Here is a 17,500-nt window from a genome sequence, read left to right as displayed (position 1 = left end):
AGTATGGAGTACCTCAAGGCTCAGTTCTAGGGCCGCTACTCTTCACGCTTTGTGTTACCCTTGCTTAAAAACAGCAGCAGGTGAATACAGTACATACACTTTTTTTGGTGTTGTTGTTTACTCCATGTAGTTCTGAGAGCTGAGGTGCTTATTTAGATTTTCTCAGATGCATCAAAGTAAGTGCACAAAGGCTCTCTCAAACACACACCAACATGCTTTTAAACTCCATATAAATGCCAGAAACAGTTTTTTTTTGCACAGGCCTATCTAAAGGGTTAATGGTACCACCTGGTGATCAACTGTAAAAATGACAAATTTGATCTCAAATTTGAAAACCACCATTAAGAATGCATGATTATATGCAATCAAAAAATGTCATTATAATGGAAGTCAATGATGCAGAAACAGCCACAAGCCATAAATGGGAAACAATTAAATTTGATGCTGCACAAAAACCAACAATGCATCAAAGCCAGTGTTGTTAATAATATTTTACATGTCCAAAACTGTGATAAGTTAAAAAAAAATTCCAGTCCACAATCACTTTATACATTGAAAATAAATAATTTTTTGTGTTTTTTCCCCCAAATCAGTGACATCATTTATGAACTTGGCAATAAAAAAAAAAAGATCTGATAGATATTTACAGCAGTTTAATTTAGTGGATGTTTTCATCCCGAACATAACGAAAGGGTAGTGAAATTGAACGATACACAAGGGTTAACTAAACTATAATAAATCAAGAAGGATGTCGAATAAATTGAATTCAAACTGCTACAGCTACTAATGTTGTGTGTTTATTTTTTTCTGGATCCTTTCATGATTTAGTACAAAAATGCATGAAACTTCGAAAAATGAAAATGTAACAATTTCTTAGAATTGTTTGGCCAAACAAAGAGCTGAACAATAGAAGTTTACGGTTTAAATAACGACATGGACTTAAACTTTTGTGATCTTGTGAGATATTCTTTCAAAATAAAGTCCTTGATTAAGACGCAAATAGATCATAACTTCTTCAGGTTACACTGCACATAACCCATGCACGTGAGAGATCTTAGATTATACCAAACTCATCCTCTCGACGAGATGTGAAGATCATGTCTGTACCTGTAACATGGACTTGGGATGTGGCAGTTCTTCACCCTGATAGATCTTCATGTAGGCCTGCGACGGAGAAGCACACGCTCAATCCCAGCATGCATCTGAACCACAGAGACCAGGAGAAGTGTGTCTTACTCTGAAATACTGCAGCAGATCTCCACACGTGACTTTAGAGCCGCTGATCTCCTTCTCCACCAGATTCTCAGGAGCCAGGAGCAGCGGCACCAGATTCACCAGCTCCCTCTTGAACTCATCATCGATGTCTGCGCACACACACACACACCAGACACACACACACACACCAGACACACACACACATAAATACACACAGTGTGTTTGCCGGAGCTTGTGTTCTCTCGTCATCAGCGGGGACTCTCACCCTGTAAGCGGCCGTCGAAGTGTGGGTTGATGGCCACCTTGAGCCCAGGGTGAGGCAGCAGGAAGCAGCTGATCTTGGAGAAGCAGGAGTTGATGTGCTTCCTGACGTTCTGCAGCTCTTCATGTTGATTCTGTTTGACCTGAGAATCACAGCATAGTTCAGCTCATATGATCCGTGATAAGAGCAGGAGAAACCAGATTCCTGCAGGTCACATGACCCACCTGCAGCCTCTTCTCCAGGAACTGATTTCCTCCGTCCAGACCGAAAGCGTGTTCGTACGGGTAACTCCAGTCTCGAACGAGAAACATCAGCGACTGCAGACCGACAAACACACACGTCACTGATGTCTCTCTCTCTCACACACACACACACACACACTCTCACACACCTGGAAGGGTTTGAGGTAGATCTCCTCCATGGCGAGTCGGCCGTACTCTGTGAAGAGCTGAAGCAGCAGAAACACACATTATAATCCAGAGCGTATCTCAACACCTCGCTCTTTCTCTAATGCAGTGACACGACAACATCTGATGCTGAAGATCTAGAGCTGATGATGTGAAGAACATCTAATCTAATCTTTCTAGAAGTAAACAGATGTGACACAAAGCATCACAGTTTTCCTGCAGATACACACAAACTGCATTTAAGATTTTAGACTGACTTCACAAGACTTTACTCAGTCAAATGTAAAAGTTAACTTTAAAACAAAATATAAAAATAAATAAATAAAGATAAACTAAAATTGTAAAAATAAAAAACTAAATTAAAAACAAACGTAGAACTAATTTTAGCCTTTTAATTCCCTTTTTTTTAAATGTAATGAAAAACATTAATCTGCTTACAAAATCTTCACTTGTCACAGTTTCTGAAAGCTGTCACTCAAACAGCAGAACACACAGTTCTCTGTGTAACACACACACACACACACACACACACATCTAACAGGAATTACAGTTTTTTCTAAATGCTTACAGTTTTTGACACTATGGCTCCCACAAAACAAACACTACTTGTAAAATCTTGCAAATGCAAACACTTCTTTGGAAACTATTTAACTCTTCTAAAAATGGCATTTTTGTTCACAGTAACTCTACACAAACATACAATGATTAGCCACATACATGCCAAGGACTTCAGAATTAACTCATTTAGCACACTTACCCCCCCCCCAGATCTACTGTATATGGATCATTTGTCCTTTCATGCAGTCGACAGATGGATAACATGAGGCAGTGATGGAGCCTAGAGAATATCCCTAAAATACAAGATATGGGGCAAACGCCCATTAGAGACTGTGTCTCGTATCTCTCGTATCTCGTGCCTTGTATTTACATCACACGAGCTGTAGGCGAAGTGCAATATCACACGAGTGCTAATGTGATACTCATCTTATACAACAGTTCATCAAGAACTTCATATTGTGGTATTTAGACACACTGTTGTCTGTTTTGCTCACTTTTGCCAACAGAAATATACAGACAAATCTGAACGGTTTTCTTAATCCACGTTTTAAAAAAATTGGGAGAACTATTCGGCTTGTTGAACCACTGGCCATCGTCGCAGCGCAGCACCGACGACCGGTGTGTGACATCATCATCAGACGACCAGTGTGTGACATCATCATCAGACGACCGGTGTGTGACATCATCATCAGCATCAGACCAATCAGTGTGCAGTGCTTTGATGTCACACACCGGTCGTCTGATGATGAAGTTGAAGCAGCCTAATGATTCAGTGAACCGTTCATAATGAGTAAAAGACTCGATGACTTAATCAAGACACTACCAACACCTACTGGCAGATTTAGTTTAGTATTTAGAGTATCATTTCATTAAAGAAATAATTTCATAATTTACAGTAATAATAATGAAATTAAGAAAATAAATTCTTAAAGTGATAGTTCACCCAACCAAAAATCACAATTCTCTCATCATTTACTCACGTGCTCCAAAAGAGTATATGTAATCAATTACATCAAACTAAATATTTCTATCTTTTGTGATCTCTGTTTGATGCTCTGCACAACAATCACTTTAAATTATCTTTTCAGAGTAATTTCTCCAAATATGAGGTGCAATTAATTAATTAATCACAACATCATGTAATTAGATTTTTTTTTTTAAAGTAATCGCTTACCAGCCCTAATATATACAATTAAATTTTACACACACACACACACAAAAGACATGTATACAGAAACACACACACACACACACACACACAAATATAGTGAATATGCATACTGCACAGATGTTTATTCAGTGTGTGTGTGTGTGTGTGTTTATTGTCACTGAATGTGCATATAACCCAAGTCAGAAAGTCAGCTTTATTTATAAACCAATTTAATATAGATACCACGTAAACAGAAATGCACGGGGGTAAAAATTATTTAATCGAAACTGAGTTTTGATTACTAAGTGAACAAAAGCTGTATTAGTGTTTTCTCACATGAACACTGTGTGTAAGTGTGGCTTTAAATGGCAGTGTTTCCCAAATTAAACAAAAGAGCTGTTCATTCTGAATGATGTGTGTGATGTAGAAAGTTTGTTTTACTATATCAAACTGAGATAATGTTATGGCAAAGATGTTTGCATTTAAGATGTGCTAGTGATATTTTAAATGCATTTCGCAAGAGATGAGGAATTTTGCATTTTGTGTGTAATTCTTGGAAAAGAGGCGAAGGTTTGAAAATGTGAGCAGTTATTCTGCTTTGAGCAGCGCGTCTCACCTGAAGATGCTGCAGGTCGTCTTCTTGAATGTTTTGGGACAGGTTATAGACCTGCACATGAGAACAGGAGCGTCAGGACACTGCGTGTTCTCTCAGCAGAGCACACGTGATGCGTGTCGTACCTGTACAGAGCTGATCATGGTGCTCAGAGCAAACAGTGTGGCACAGTCTCTGATGGTGGACTGACTGTCAAACACTCCCTGTGTGTCCAGGAGCAGCACGGCCACCTGCCGACACACACACACACACACACACACACACACGGAGCGGCTCCAGTCACAGAATGAGTGGAAATCACATCAACACTAAAGTGACGTGACCGTCTGACACAGGAACACAACACCAGATAAGATCAGAGTGTAGTGTATCAGTCTGTGACCAGGGAGAGATTCACTTCAACACCTGAACACTTCCCAGAGACATACTGTACATCTTCTGTGTCCAACACTCAGCAGAAGTGAGAAAACACGTGTTTATTACAGCTGGAATCTGGATATTGGTCTTACAAAAACAGATGGGTTTTTTCTGGTTACAGGAAAAATATCAATAGGAAAATGTATATATATATATATATATATATATATATATATATATATATATATATATATATATATATATATATATATATATATATATATATATATATATAAACAATTATATTTAATAAGTAGAGCAAGAGAAAAAATATTTTTATTTTTAGAAAGTAAAATAATAAAATGCATTAAAAAAAATATTTTTATTTTTAGAAAGTAAAATAATAAAATGCATTAAAAAGTACATAAATAGAATACAAATATAAAAAATAAGAATACAAAATAATAAAAATATAAAATAAAAAACTAATATAAATAAATCTATAAATGAGTTAAAAACAAATGAGTAAAAAATTTAAACAAATTATAAAAATATTAAATGCAACACATAAAAAAGAAATGTACAGAATGAACATAAATATCAAAATAAAAAACAAACACAGATACTGTATTGTGTGTCTGTATGTGATGCGATGTGTGTGTGTGTGTGTGTGTGTGTGTTTACCCTGCTGCCGTCTGGTTTCTCCACCACGAACACATGACTCCAGGCCTGGATCCCGGTGGTCTCCCGCTCACAGCCCCCCCGCCAGGTGAAGCCGGTCAGCGGCTCGTCATCCCCCCCCAGCCACGCGTCTGACCCCTGACACACACACAACATGAGTCCTGAACTCAACAACACGCTTTCAGATCAACATGTGTGAGTGTGTGAGTGAGTGTGAGAGAGAGCGAGAGAGATTGTGTGTGTGTGTGTGTGTGTGTGTGTGTGTGTGACAGAACACTCTTTAGGGTACATCAAAACTATAATGCACTCATGGAAAGAATATTTTAATGCCGAAAACATTTTGTGCACATAAAAAAAGCCCAACATTAATAAAATCCACATTATAAATTATTAAAAAATCTAAATTTAGTTTTAAATTCAAGATAATATTTCGTCTACAAAGGTTCTATCAAACACACTAGTGGTCAACAGTTTAGAATTATTTAGATTTGTACATGTTTTTAATGAAGTCTCTTCTGCTCACCAACACTACATTTATTTGATCAAAACTACGGTAAAACATTAAAACTGCAACATTGATAAAAAATACACGACTTCAAAAGTTTAGGTTAAGTATGATTTAAAGTAAATAATAATAAAAAAATAATAATTCAAGAATGCATTAAACGGTTTAACAGTGTCAGTAATATAGGGCTGTGCAATTAACCAAAATATGGTTTCAGCCTCCAATAATTCCAGAAACACAAAAATAGAGATACAACTTATTTCACTTCCTTTCTATTGATGTGCTTTCACTCCTCAATAAAAGCACAATTTCACGTGCAGATCAGTAAAATCATGTAACGTGACTTTTGATTTATTAAAGTTGATTATATTAATTATATTAATTATTATTTTTAAAAGCGTGTAAGAGAACTCTTCTGTAGAACACTGCCGTGCAGCTCTTAAAGTGACAGCAGCCTAATATTCCTGCTCATGACTGTGTGCTTGATATTAATCAAACAACTAGAGACAAAGTCACTCACTGCTCTTCACAGAAGGACTTTTGTAGCGTTAAGTAATAAACAGTGCTTTAAGTGGCCGGTACGCACCGGTACTCAGTACCAACACTTCCAAATATAGCTCTTGAGTGTACCGCCACCTCTCCATGCGCCCAGAATGTGTTTTTATCGTACCAGTACGTTCACTTGAACATCTGTTTTAATAGAGGATTTAATCCTTTGCCTGCGCTGCCGCTTTTCAGAGCGCCCTTCACAATGCAAGCTTCCTAATTCTTCCTAGTTCGGAGTATGGAGCGTGAATCATTTGAATCAGTTCGAGAGTTTGAATGCAGTAATGTTAGTAGCTCTTTCTAAGGGTATTTTTTCAAAATCCTTTTGCACATTTTATTTATGTTCAGTAGTTCTTTCTAGCTCAAGCAAATCCACAAACTAATAAAAGGATTTATTATTAAGGTCGCCTGTTGACTGCTGTATATAAAACCCTTCAATATAGTTTGTGTTACCTCAGGGGATGAGGGGAGTCATCAAAAAAAAAAAAAAAAGAAAATATTTTTTTTTTGGCTATAATAGAGTACCGGCACCTCTTTTGGGACACTTAAACACTGGTAATAAATGAAGTTTAATCCTTACAGTGAAGATAATGGTGTTATATATCTCTAAATAAATTTTTCAATTCAACGTTTTGGTCACACGGCCCACTTATAATCGTATTAAATAGGCTAATCATGATAATACTGACCAAAATAATAAAATTAATTGTCATAATCAAGTACCCTACAGTAAATAAACCTCTAATGTTACACAATATTTCTATTTTAAATAAATGCTGAGAATCCTGAAAAATAAAACGCATCATGGTTTCCATAAAAATATTGTGCAGCAAAACTGTGTTCAATAATCAGAAGTGTTTCTTGAGCAGTAAATCATCATATTATTCTGATTTCTGAAGATCATGTGACACTGAAGACTGGAGGAATGATGCTGAAAATACAGCGGAGCATCAGAGAAATACATTACACTTTAACACAGATTCACACAGAAAACAGATGATTTACACTAGAATAATATTACACTGTTTAACTGTATTTCTGTTCAGAGAAACGCAGCTGTGGTGTGGTTCTGACCTGGCTGTACATGTATCTGAGCAGGAAGTCCAGCAGGAAGGACTTGCCCTTGCGGAAGGCTCCAGCTACAGACAGCACCACGGCGTGGAGATCCTTCACTCGCTCCTGCAGCAGCATCCTCTCCAGCGCCTCGTCGTCCAGAGAGAACCGGTGCTGCTCCTCGTCAGAGAGGACGATCTGCAGCGCTCCAGACACGTCCAGCCGCGGGTCAGAGGTCAGCTCCGCCCCTGAGACACACACATCCACTCGTTAACCCCTTCCAGACACGTCCAGCCACGGGTCAGAGGTCAGCTCCGCCCCTGAGACACACACATCCACTCGTTAACCCCTTCCAGGCACGTCCAGCCGCGGGTCAGAGGTCAGCTCCGCCCCTGAGACACACACATCCACTCGTTAACCCCTTCCAGACACGTCCAGCCGCGGGTCAGAGGTCGGCTCCGCCCCTGAGACACACACATCCACTCGTTAACCCCTTCCAGACATGTCCTGACACAGGTCAGAGGTCAGCTCCGCCCCTGAGACACACACATCCACTCATTAACCCCTCCCAGACATGTCCTGACACAGGTCAGAGGTCAGCTCCGCCCCTGAGACACACACATCCACTCATTAACCCCTCCCAGACACGTCCAGCCGCGGGTCAGAGGTCAACTCCGCCCCTGAGACACACACATCCACTCATTAACCCCTTCCAGACACGGGTCAGAGGTCAGCTCCGCCCCTGAGACACACACATCCACTCATTAACCCCTCCCAGACATGTCCTGACACAGGTCAGAGGTCAGCTCCGCCCCTGAGACACACACATCCGCTCATTAACCCCTCCCAGACACGTCCAGCCGCGGGTCAGAGGTCAGATCCGCCCCTGAGACACACACATCCACTCGTTAACCCCTTCCAGACACAAGTCCAGCCGCGGGTCAGAGGTCAGCTCCGCCCCTGAGACATACACATCCACTCATTAACCCCTTCCAGACGTCCAGCCGCGGGTCAGAGGTCAGCTCCGCCCCTGAGACACACACATCCGCTCATTAACCCCTTCCAGACGTCCAGCCGCGGGTCAGAGGTCAGCTCTGTCCCTGAGACACACACATCCACTCATTAACCCCTTCCAGACACAAGTCCAGCCGCGGGTCAGAGGTCAGCTCCGCCCCTGAGACACACACATCTGCTCATTAACCCCTTCCAGACACAAGTCCAGCCGCGGGTCAGAGGTCAGCTCCGCCCCTGAGACACACACATCTGCTCATTAACCCCTTCCAGACACGGCCAGCCGCGGGTCAGAGGTCAGCTCTGTCCCTGAGACACACACATCCACTCATTAACCCCTTCCAGACACAAGTCCAGCCGCGGGTCAGAGGTCAGCTCCGCCCCTGAGACACACACATCTGCTCATTAACCCCTTCCAGACACAAGTCCAGCCGCGGGTCAGAGGTCAGCTCCGCCCCTGAGACACACACATCCACTCATTAACCCCTTCCAGACACGTCCAGCCGAGGGTCAGAGGTCAAATCCACCCCTGAGACACACACATCCACTCATTAACCCCTTCCAGACACGTCCAGCCACGGGTCAGAGGTCAGATCCGCCCCTGAGACACACACATCCACTCATTAACCCCTCCCAGACACGTCCAGCCGCGGGTCAGAGGTCAGATCCGCCCCTGAGACACACACATCCACTCGTTAACCCCTTCCAGACACGTCCAGCCGCGGGTCAGAGGTCAGCTCCGCCCCTGAGACATACACATCCACTCATTAACCCCTTCCAGACGTCCAGCCGCGGGTCAGAGGTCAGCTCCGCCCCTGAGACACACACATCCGCTCATTAACCCCTTCCAGACACGGCCAGCCGCGGGTCAGAGGTCAGCTCTGTCCCTGAGACACACACATCCACTCATTAACCCCTTCCAGACACAAGTCCAGCCGCGGGTCAGAGGTCAGCTCCGCCCCTGAGACACACACATCTGCTCATTAACCCCTTCCAGACACGTCCAGCCGCGGGTCAGAGGTCAGCTCTGTCCCTGAGACACACACATCTGCTCATTAACCCCTTCCAGACACAAGTCCAGCCGCGGGTCAGAGGTCAGCTCCGCCCCTGAGACACACACACACACACACACATCCACTCGCCGCGGGTCAGAGGTCAGCTCCGCCCCTGAGACACACACATCTGCTCATTAACCCCTTCCAGACACAAGTCCAGCCGCGGACTCGTTAACCCCTTCCAGACCAGACTAACACCAGCGGACAACAGGCTAAACCGGTTCTGAACTAGTCCCAGGAGTCTGATATAAAGCTGGTTTTCAGTGTGTGTGAGCAGAAGCTGATGATTACTGTACTCACACCCTGGTGAAACCACTGTACTATAGTAAATAATACTTCACTATAGCTCAGTCACCGGATCAGTGCGTTTGTCCTCAAAACAGAGCAAGAACGCCGTGACCCACATCGGCTCGTCTAAAGTTACCCACAAACCCCAGCGACAGACGCAAACCAGGCCAAACCAGTTTAACCTCAAAAACAGACTCTGACACAGAAAACACAACACAGCCGTCACAGACTATGATAATAACAACATCCTCAGACAGACTGCAGATAGAGACAGAAATCTTCTGCATTCATGTCTTCGGACTCATTTCAATTCACCAAGCAAACGATCACACGCATCCTTTTACAAGAAAACTAAATGTGCATTCAGTACAGCAGTGTGATTTCAGATGTTTGCAAATTACAGAGTAAAACAGAGTATTTTTAGAGTAAAGACAATGTAACATTTAATTATTCTTCTCGCTTTCACTTTAGTTAGTCTTAGTAATTTTGCTGCTTTATAAAAGTTATTTTTAAAAATGTTGCTAAAGACAAAATGCATAATAGTTTAGTGGAAACAAGCCATACGGTTGTCATTTTTGGCCCATTATAATAATAAAATAATAAAATAATTTTCACACCAGAAGGTTTTTCAAACAGAAGCACCCATCCCTCACAAGAGAAAAGTGTTGAGAGCAAAGCAGCACTCACATCTCACCCACAGAACCACAGTTACCCAGAATCCTCCTCTGCTGACGACTCTAGACAACTGAGAGAGAGTTTCTCAGGACAACATGGACCCAAACTAACTCTACACTAGCTGAGATCATTCACACACACACACACACACACACACACACACACACAGACTGACAGAAATCATCTGCAGCATCGGTTCTCAGGTTATTTCACTGATTCCTCTCATCGACGCTTGAATCTCATTCGGCGCGCTTTTAAAACTGATATATAGTGGTGTTTAATTCATTCCGATGCTGTGTGTGAATTAATTCTATTATTATTAATTTTACCGCAGCATAATCGCCGGTCTGCACGCGACTCCCGCCAAACGGCCAGAACGCGCCGCGTCGTTAATGCGATCCAATCGCGCCGCGTTTACCTTCGTGACGGCGGCTGCCGGTGCAGTTCTGTCCGGTGTGATGCCGGTGCTTTAAGCTGCTCTCCTCCGCCATGTTGACCCCCGTTCAAAATAATCGCTCGCGCGGCGCCTGAAGACACTCCTCCTGCGCGCTCCTTAATCACAGCCTCGCGACGAGCAGCGCGTCCGCGTGTGCGTGTGCGCGCATATACATCAGTTCTGAAGAGCACTGATAAACAACTGATGGAGAATTACTGACGTGAATAATTCATGAGGTCGAGAATAATGAGCTGCTAATGCTCTTATGAGTTTATAATCGACACAGTCCTCATGCACTCCACTCTGTGTGTGTGTGTGTGTGTGTGTGAGAGAGAGAGTATGAGAGAGAGAGAGAGAGAGAGAGAGTGTGTGTGTGTGTGTGTGAGAGAGAGAGAGTGTATGAGAGAGAGAGTGTGTGTGTGTGTGCAAGAGAGTGTATGAGAGAGAGTGTGTGTGTGTGTGTGTGAGAGAGAGAGAGAGAGAGAGTGTGTGTGAGAGTGTGTGCGTGTGTGTGTGTGTGTGTGAGAGTGTATGAGAGAGAGTGTGTGTGTGTGAGAGAGAGAGAGAGTGTGTGAGAGTGAGTGAGTGCGTATGTGTGTGTGTGTGTGTGAGAGAGTGTATGAGTGAGTGAGTGTGTGTGTGCGCATGTGTGTGAGAAAGAGAATGTGTGTGTGTGTGAGAGAGAGTGTGTGTGTGAGAGTGAGTGCGTGTGTTGTGTGAGTGTGTCTGTGTGTGTGTGTGTGTGTGTGTTCAGGACACTCAGCGGTGCTTCAGGATATGAGGATCTCCACAGGTTCATCTGGATCAGGAGTCTGGCTTTATTTCTCCTGTCTCTCTCTCTCTACACATTAATAAACAATATTTTAGTCCTAAATCACTGTAGATATATTCTCTAAAACGTAAATGGTTAAGATATGGCAACATGTGCAAAAAGCTATATTTAATTTGTTAAAATGTGTAAGATTGAAACAAAGTGCTTTCTTGATGATGAATATACAGTAAAAGCTGGTTATTTTTTATTTAAAGCTCATTTAGTTTATCAGTCCTGATATTTGACCCGATTCGTTCATGTGACACACATTAGTGTGCATCATCTTTTCAATCAAATCTTTTAACCCTCTCAAGGCAGGCGTTGCTGATTTGCAACAGTTAAAAACTAACTACCTTATTACTCCAGATACATATTTGATTTTTTCTTTTTACTCAGAAGTACCACTGCACTGTTGTCCATTAGCAACAAACAGTTTCATCAGCAGATGGCAGTGTAGTCTCACTTCCAACATGTCTGTTTCCATGGGTTCCCTGAAACTGATTTTCTTGGCATCAATCTCGTGTAATTATCACTATCAACCTCCATTAATTTGAACCTAAAACTGCATAAGAAGAATCATAAGTGTATATAGACAGTAAATGCCAATTAGTAGATTTTATCTCTATATTTTTCTCCTGGTGCAGCTCTATTTTAACGTTGCAGATTTGCAACATGTGGCCAGATGGGTACCACTGGATACCACATGCTTTATCTACTAGTTTGCCTATATTGTGAGCAACAATTTATACTAGGGTTAGTTTCCTGTCACCAGTGTTTACGTATTACTTTGAGTTGTCACTGAGGGTATATATCATATGGAAAATGTAATAATTTGTGTGAAGTTACAAACAATCAAAGGCAGATTTGATCAAGTATGAAGTGAAATATGAAAAGACAAGTGGGATGTCCATCGTGAAGTGGTATGATAACAAGGTATGGAAACATGCCCTACTCAATGAGGATTTGAGATATTGGATTTGGATCCCATATTGTTTTTGTTGTTGTTCTGCCACTGAAAAGCACTTTGTTACATTGTTTGAAAAGTTGTATATAAAAAGTTATTGTTCATATCATATTCAGTCGTCAGTGTCTTGCATGTGAAGGTCCCTCTAAAAAAAAAAGTCAGGATTCTATTGTACTACCCCATATGATAATATTCGCCAAATATCAGATTTTTCCTGTTAATAAAACTTAATTTGAGCCTGAGACGGTTAAATAAATCAGTCAATTATAATAAGTCATATGCGCTTTTGCCATGCAAATTAAAGCTGCAGGAGGGAACTTTTGTAAATATATATTTTTTACATATTTGTTAAAGCTGTCATTATGTCCTGACAGTAGAATATGAGACAGATAATCTGTGTAAAAATCAAGTTCCTCTGGCTCCTCCCAGTGTCCTATTGCCATTTGCAGAAACTCCATCACTCCCGGTAAGAAACAACCAATCAGAGCTGCGGTCCGTAACTTTGTTTGTGTTCAAAATGTAGAAAAATGTATATAATAAGCGAGTACACCATGAATCCATTTTCCAAACCGTGTTTTTAGCTTGTCCTGAATCACTAGGGTGCACCTATAATAAGTGTTTATATTCAGACTATTTTAGATTGCTTCGGGGGTACCACGGCGGAGTAACCCAGTACCTTTGTGATTCTTCATAGACATAAACAGAGAGAAGTAGTTCCGGCTACGATGTTCTTCCGCAAGACGCAAGCAGTTCTGTTTATTAACCGCTAGAGCGACAAAAGTTCCCGACCGCAGCTTTAAATCATTATTGACTAAATCTTACACACTGTTTAGTGCAGGACGTTCATGTATTTAACCTGCCTTTACAAATGCATTAACACTGTTGTGATATTTTAAACATAAAACGTTGAATACTGAACATGTGAAATTATTAAAAAAATGGAAAGATACTATAAATGTGAAATGAACACAGCCAGTAGGTGGCAGCAAGGCACTGTTAATAAGTGATTCATTGAGATTGAACCGATTCATTTAAACAGTTGATTCATTCAGAAACAGAACACTGTCGTGTTCCTCAGAGACACAAACTGAATTATATTTGTTGGTGAAATGAGCAAAAACAGTCAATATTGTGTCTAAAACCTAAGTGTCTTAATATTAAATTCTTGTTTATTGAACTGTATAAAATTAAAATCACCTTGTAATAATGCTGCATTTTGGAGGGATACTGATTAACTATGTGAAATTATATAAATATATAAATTCCTGCCCCCATATCTTAAATTTGTTTTCATTCTAAATGTATTTTGATAAACTGAATCATGCAGAGAAATAATGTAACTGTTAATGTGAAGAAATGTTCCTTATTGGTTCTTCACAGGTTTTTTACCTGCATCAGAAAGCTCTCACACACACACTCACACACACTCTCTCTCTCACACACACACACACTCACTCTCTCACACTCACACACACTCTCTCTCTCACACACACACACACTCACTCTCTCTCCTCCACAGAAACCAAATGTGATCTGAAGCAGACATCAGTATGATGAAGATGAAGACATTCACACTCGTTTTAATTGGAGATATACTATTTTTTTAATAAAAATGTTTAATTAGTATTTTTTATTGCCCTTTGTTCATTTTAGATACAGTTCCTTCATATTATTTACACATTTGAAAATAGGATTTTATTTAGTGATGTTTTTTGTTTTGCTTTCAGTTGAATAAATGTATTTTTTCACTGTTGACCGCTGCATTTAAATCAAACTAAAGAGGTCCAGAACGGATCTGAAGGCTTCACGTCCAGGTTTCTGCAGGTCGTATAACGTTCCACTCTTCCACAAATGAAGGCCTGAAAACATTTTTAATCAGAGCAGAATGTCTTCATAATTCATATTCATTCAGAAATCATGACATTAAGTGTTGCATACACTGCAAAGAAAGTACTGTAGTTTTGTCTGGTTTTAAACCTCCTTAAATCGAGATGTGTTTTCTGTAGGGGCACGATCAAGATATGAAGAGTTCATGATTAAAACAAGAACAAATATCTGCCAATGAGGAATGAAGACTTTCATTTGAATTAAGCTGATTTCTCTATTCTTTTTTTAATCATAAACTCACCTGATTTTGATTCTCAGTTTATCAGAAAACAAGACTTCTTTCTTATTTTAAGTCATTTTGTTTCTCCAGTATCTTGATTGAAGAACCTGGAAATCCTGAGGAGGAGCAGCAGTGTTTTACAGTGAAGAGCTTCATCAGATCTGCAGGACTGAACAGAGAGATGGGGAGCGGAACTAACTAGCAGTCATGTGATGTGTGTCTGGATCATGTGACTAGTTAAGGGTTAACCCAGCGGCGGATCCGTTAGTCTCTAGTGAACCCGCTGCTGTACACATAAATAATAAAGTGTTCATCACGTCTTCAGTCGGTCCAGATCAGATGATGATGTCATCAAACACCAGTGTCCTTCATCACCTCTTTTGGAGTGACATCATTATATTATGTGTGTGTGTGTGTGTGTGTGTGTCAGTTTCCTGGTTTGATCAGGGTCACAGATGAAAAACTAAAGAGGGCTTATTCTGAAGGAGAGTCTCAGGAGGTGAGGATGATGAAGATGATGAAGACGGTGGTATCAGTCGCTCTGGCTCAGAGGTGTGAGGAGGTGGAGAAGCACAGCTTCAGTGTGTACGGGTTCGAACCGTCTGAAAAACAACAATGAAACAAACGCTCAGCTTCAGCTCATCTGCTTTGTGTCTACAGCTGCACTCAGACCTAATAATCTTCATTATTTAAGAGACGGATCATAAAACACAACTGAGGGACTCGTGTGCATCTCTTCCAGAAGCTTCTGAGGTTCACTGATGCTCCATAAGGAAACACGACGTACTGAGAGGGGGTGAAAACTTTTGACCAGAATGATGATGTGCACATTTCTCTCAGTTTGTCTTCTGGGAGTGATGTAAACTTCACCTGGAGTTTCTGAAGGGCAGTGCCAGATGACAAAATACCATATTTAAACAAACTAAGAAAAAATGACATCATTATAATCCTGTTCAAGAACTCAACGCATTAAGAGCCAGGGTGTGAAAACTTTTGAACAGAATGATGATGTGTAAATTTTTCATAGTTTGTCTTCTGGGAAACATCACCTGAATCACCCGGAGCTTCTTAATGGCACTATGACATAAAAAATACATGATGTTTAATAAAACTATGATCACCATCCTGTTCAAAAGTTTTCAACCCCGGCTCTCAATGCGTCGTGTTTTTTTCTGGAGCATCAGTGAACCATTTTTTTTTACACAAATCAAAAATTGGTAGATCTTGCCTTATAATTTGGAATGAAATAAAGGGCCCTGCTGAAAAAAAACTAAATGAGTTATGGTTTTACTGGTTATAATGGGACTTGTATTGCTTTTACTGGTAATTGGTAGAGTTGGGTCCGAGTCCACCTTTGTCGAGTACGAGTCAAGACCAAGTCCACAAACATCGAGTCCAAGTCCGAGTCCGAGTCCAAAAGGGGCCGAGTTGGACTCAAGTCCGAGTCCTTAAAGGCCGAGTCCGAGTCGAGTCCGCCCGAGTCCAGAAAGTAATTAAATTTAAAAAGATTATAAATTGGTATTGTACATTTTTACATTCTATTTATATTTTAACCTTTCAACCCATTAAACCAATGGCAATATAAAAATGTAATAAAAAAATACCACTGTTACATCTAGTCATTGCCATTGAACATTTTTATTTTATGTCAACAGAACTAATTTCCTATCAAAAAAAGTTTCAAAGGTTTTATTGTATTACAAGTGCATGAAAATACAAATGAACCTATTTTATTATTGTATCACACTATATTGTCCTCCAGTTAAAGATGACATTTCAGTTATTTAATGCCTCTCCCCCACATTTGACAGAGGTAAAGTGCAGCCAATGAGGAGATCCTTAATGATGACATTATGAATTTCTTGTTGTCTTGGAGAACTTGCATCATAAAGTTGCACTGCTTGTTTGGTCAGTTCTGGTCTTGCAAATCCTCCAATGCTGAGCTGTGCAGCATCTGTTGGTTGCTGCTGCTGTCTTTGGTACTCGGTTGCATCAGTTTTCGGATCACCAGTACACTGAACCGAAAACTGTTTCTTTCGGAGGCGTCCGATTTGAGAACCGATGAACTGATGATACTGCGCATGCGTGTAATTTTTCAAGTATTTTGTTAAACATCGGAAAGTGTGATAAAACTATAATATATATATATATATATATATACTTTTTTTTTTAAGATAGGGGCTACTTGTTTCTAATCTGTATATTGTAGATTATGTATGGGCCAAAGGGGTTTTCAGGGAAGTTGGACAATAATTAAGACTCTAAAGACTGCATGTTTAATATGAATAAGGGATGATTTATGAAATATCTGTACTGTATTTATAGTTAATGATGACAGATGTACAAACTGAGTTTGTAGTAAACAGAACATGAACACGAGTAGAGCAGCTGATGATACTGAACTGCAGCATGTGCCGGTGTCCTGACATTTTATCCTACCCTGTCAGATTTTCCTACCCGGGTTTTGAGCGATTCTCGTTCTCGAGTCAAGAACCGGTTGTATCAGTTTTCAGATCATCAGTAAACTGAACCGAAAACAGTTTCTTTCGGACGCGTCCGATTCGAGAACCGAGGAGCTGATGATACTGCGCATGCGTGATTCAGCATGAAGCCGAATGACTCACAGCGCGTCTGAACCGAACTTATTCTTTTGGTGATTGATTCTGAACTGATCCTGTGTTAATGTAATGAGTGCGGGTAAACCGAGGGCTTGAATGAAGGGCAATCTGACGAAACGTAAGTTCATTTAATAACAAATACATCGCAATGGATTATGTATCCGGTGAACTGTTTTTTTCCAACCGGT

General features: G+C 40.8%; 2 protein-coding genes and 1 long non-coding RNA gene across 6 annotated transcripts in view; 1 reads left to right on the top strand and 2 right to left on the bottom strand.

The window, feature by feature from the left end:
• LOC127968480 (atlastin-2) overlaps positions 1-10,945 on the bottom strand; it is a 21,996-nt gene extending 11,051 nt beyond the window's left edge. The window contains exons 1-10 of one of the 2 annotated variants that reach the window (XM_052569742.1): positions 10,795-10,945; positions 7,369-7,595; positions 5,247-5,381; positions 4,331-4,435; positions 4,209-4,259; positions 1,869-1,925; positions 1,702-1,794; positions 1,481-1,619; positions 1,237-1,364; positions 1,108-1,164 (exon numbers count right to left, since the gene is read on the bottom strand). In XM_052569742.1, coding sequence (XP_052425702.1) covers positions 1,108-1,164; positions 1,237-1,364; positions 1,481-1,619; positions 1,702-1,794; positions 1,869-1,925; positions 4,209-4,259; positions 4,331-4,435; positions 5,247-5,381; positions 7,369-7,595; positions 10,795-10,867 — 1,065 coding nt within the window. In that variant the 5' untranslated portion in view covers positions 10,868-10,945. Of the gene's footprint in view, positions 1-1,107; positions 1,165-1,236; positions 1,365-1,480; positions 1,620-1,701; positions 1,795-1,868; positions 1,926-4,208; positions 4,260-4,330; positions 4,436-5,246; positions 5,382-7,368; positions 7,596-10,705 lie in introns of both variants that reach the window. The other variant, XM_052569743.1, reaches the window with a different exon arrangement.
• On the top strand, positions 7,576-9,389 carry LOC127968487 (uncharacterized). Of its 2 annotated transcripts, XR_008155984.1 has the most exons (4): positions 7,576-7,654; positions 7,727-7,798; positions 8,803-8,874; positions 9,307-9,389. It is a non-coding gene; the product is annotated as an uncharacterized LOC127968487 (long non-coding RNA). The 2 variants fall into 2 exon arrangements; XR_008155985.1 differs by lacking the exons at positions 8,803-8,874; positions 9,307-9,389 and adding an exon at positions 9,019-9,111.
• Positions 10,946-14,202: 3,257 nt separating the features above from the next.
• The window catches only part of LOC127968481 (heterogeneous nuclear ribonucleoprotein L-like), a 29,501-nt gene continuing 26,203 nt past the window's right edge, over positions 14,203-17,500 (bottom strand). For both annotated transcript variants that reach the window (XM_052569744.1, XM_052569745.1), the window contains one exon: positions 14,203-15,296. In XM_052569744.1, the coding sequence (XP_052425704.1) occupies positions 15,241-15,296 (56 nt within the window). In that variant the 3' untranslated portion in view covers positions 14,203-15,240. The remainder of the gene's footprint in view (positions 15,297-17,500) is intronic.

This window comes from Carassius gibelio, chromosome B11 (assembly GCF_023724105.1).
Source record: "Carassius gibelio isolate Cgi1373 ecotype wild population from Czech Republic chromosome B11, carGib1.2-hapl.c, whole genome shotgun sequence".
Taxonomy (NCBI): domain Eukaryota; kingdom Metazoa; phylum Chordata; class Actinopteri; order Cypriniformes; family Cyprinidae; genus Carassius; species Carassius gibelio.
This window is presented reverse-complemented; position numbering and strand designations above follow the sequence as displayed.